The sequence below is a fragment of the Limulus polyphemus genome, unplaced genomic scaffold (assembly GCF_000517525.1).
Source record: "Limulus polyphemus unplaced genomic scaffold, Limulus_polyphemus-2.1.2 Scaffold1324, whole genome shotgun sequence".
NCBI lineage: Eukaryota > Metazoa > Arthropoda > Merostomata > Xiphosura > Limulidae > Limulus > Limulus polyphemus.
The window spans coordinates 225,379-227,846 of NW_013666934.1; the positions used below are offsets into that span (position 1 = coordinate 225,379).

The window sequence follows — 2,468 nt, forward strand, 5'->3', positions numbered from 1 at the left end:
ATATATATATATATATATATATATATATAATGCAGATACATTACAGAGATATGTTATGATAGCTTTATTATTCCTATAAAATTACATTATGAAACTTACTGATATCTTCAGTTGTTACAGGTTCCCTAAGGACAAGTTTTCCTCCAGGTCTAAGTAACCTTGCTATTTCAGATAATACTTCTGTAGGATGAGTTACAGCACCAGGAGAAGGAAGTCCACACAAAACAACATCAAATGATGATACAGCATGACAAGCTTTATATAATACATAATAAGAGATAAATCTTTAAACATTGGTTTAAAAAATTATAAGCAACGAAACACTACAATATTTATTTTTAATTAACCAAATATACAATTTTATAAACGTTTACAATACACACGTTAACTTTAAGTAGAATGTTTACAGAATCTAATCAACAACACTCTTCATCTGCTTCTAATGCAAAGTACAATACGCACAAATTGAAAATACTCACACACTAATAGCCGCTCTATATTTTCAACAGCAACGCTTCCTTGCTGACCCACTTTTTCACGTAAAGTATTGACAGTATCAACTAATATGTCTTCACCAACTGATGCACCCCACAGAAGAAGAACTTTCTGCCCAGGAGTTGGAGTAAAGTTCATTTTTATGCCAATTCTGATTTTCTTCTGCCAAAAAATCTATAATTTAGGACATTATACATCAAATTTTAAAATATAATTAAACACCTATTTTCTGTTCCTGTTTAACTTCTTTCTTAAACTTATCTATTGCAAAATACACTACTTACAATTAAATGCAGATAATCAGAATAAATTAAAACTTAAGATTGTTATACGAAGACATGTTCTTTGAATATTTTTAGTTCTTTCTGCAGTATGGTGTAGCTTTATGTAAGTTATCACTTAAACTTCATAGATATTAAAATCAGATTGTAGATAAAACGCTATTTTTAAAATTATAAAACTAATCTCATTAACCAAACTAGAGTTTAGAACCACAAATACTCACTGTTCACAGATAATTTCTTACCTGTACATGAATAAGAAACAGTACAAGTCACAATTCTGTAGGTCTATGAAGAGTTTTTACACTACAAATTAAGTATTTTATTTTATGGTTGGTAATTTCAATTTCTCCAATTTTTCTCTGATAAATTCTAAAATAATTTACACTTTCTGAAGTTTTTGATCTACTTTCAACTTGAAATGACTTTCAGTTGTGTTAGCTTTTGAAGATTTCAATGATAAGCCAGATAAACTTTTGACATAAGGAGTATTTACTCTTCAAGATAAACTGCAATGATGAAAATGGTAACACAGTGATGAAAACTTTGGTATTCTTGGGTTTCTGTGACTTTTTTGTTTACTTGCTATATTTATTTCTGTATGAATGTTCTAGGACCATCCAAATCAATCAGAGTAAAAATTCAACACAATAAGTGAGCTTTTTTTGGATGTCAGTCAATAAAATTTGAATGGTATAATTTTCAATTAAATAATAATCCTGAACTAAATGTAACCATCAGCCAGAAATTGCTGTAATATTTATCAATCAGTTTATGGTGAGAATAATCTCCCATGCTTTGCATTTATTACCAGAGTTGAGCAATTGGTAGAATTTGCTAACTGCAATGTAATTTCTGACAGTTTCCCATTGCCATACCATTAGGTTGAAGTTTGCATATCATGATTTTTTTAATGGCAAATTCAATATTTAATTAAACATTATTATAAATGTACGTCAATAAACTTGGTAAGAAAACATAGATAATTTAAACTTTTTAATTAAAAAATAATCCCAATCTTCATTCTTATTGTGTCACTTGACAAGTCCAAGCTCTGATTTCTCTCTCCACTTCAGAATTTTCTAATTTCAATAATAACTTCTACATATTCCAACCAATTAGAAACACAAATAATACAAAATTACAAGTGAGAATCTAAAATCTGAACCTCCTAACTTCTTTACTTGTTAAATATCAAAAAAGTTGCCAACCAGAGAAACTCCTATCCTTTCATTCTGACATTTTCGAAATTATTTACTAATGAACTTTATATGGCTGATGACATTCCTTATAATCGTAACAGCATTTTCGTCCTCTACATAAAATATACATATCTGCGTTAAATATTCCCACCATAGGCTATCAGTCAACAAAAACTGCTTGGTTTTTATTGATCTGATTTGGTACCAGAGATAGAAATCTATATAAATATAATAGTACTGTCTGTTGTATGTCCATGAAACTATTTTGCAAATTTGGTATAGAGGTTCATTGAGTCCATGGGGAGATACATACAAATTTTCAGTTTTGCATTTTGCAGTTTTTATGGGCATTTTACCTCTACTTTGCCCCCTGTTGATGGATCTTCACCAAATTTGGCCTGTATGTTTGTTGGGTCCATGCAGAGATATATGCAAATTTGTGGTTTCATATTTTGTGGGTTGCAGCTTTTAAGGGTGTTTTAGCATTTTT

The 2,468-nt window shown here is 29.6% G+C and overlaps 1 protein-coding gene across 2 annotated transcripts in view; it reads right to left on the reverse strand.

The window, feature by feature from the left end:
* Positions 1–2,468, reverse strand: part of LOC106463099 (anamorsin homolog) — a 29,304-nt gene that overhangs the window by 21,002 nt on the left and 5,834 nt on the right. The window contains exons 2-3 of one of the 2 annotated variants that reach the window (XM_013923067.2): positions 480–669; positions 100–255 (exon numbers count right to left, since the gene is read on the reverse strand). In XM_013923067.2, coding sequence (XP_013778521.1) covers positions 100–255; positions 480–633 — 310 coding nt within the window. In that variant the 5' untranslated portion in view covers positions 634–669. The remainder of the gene's footprint in view (positions 1–99; positions 256–479; positions 670–2,468) is intronic. The other variant, XM_013923068.2, reaches the window with a different exon arrangement.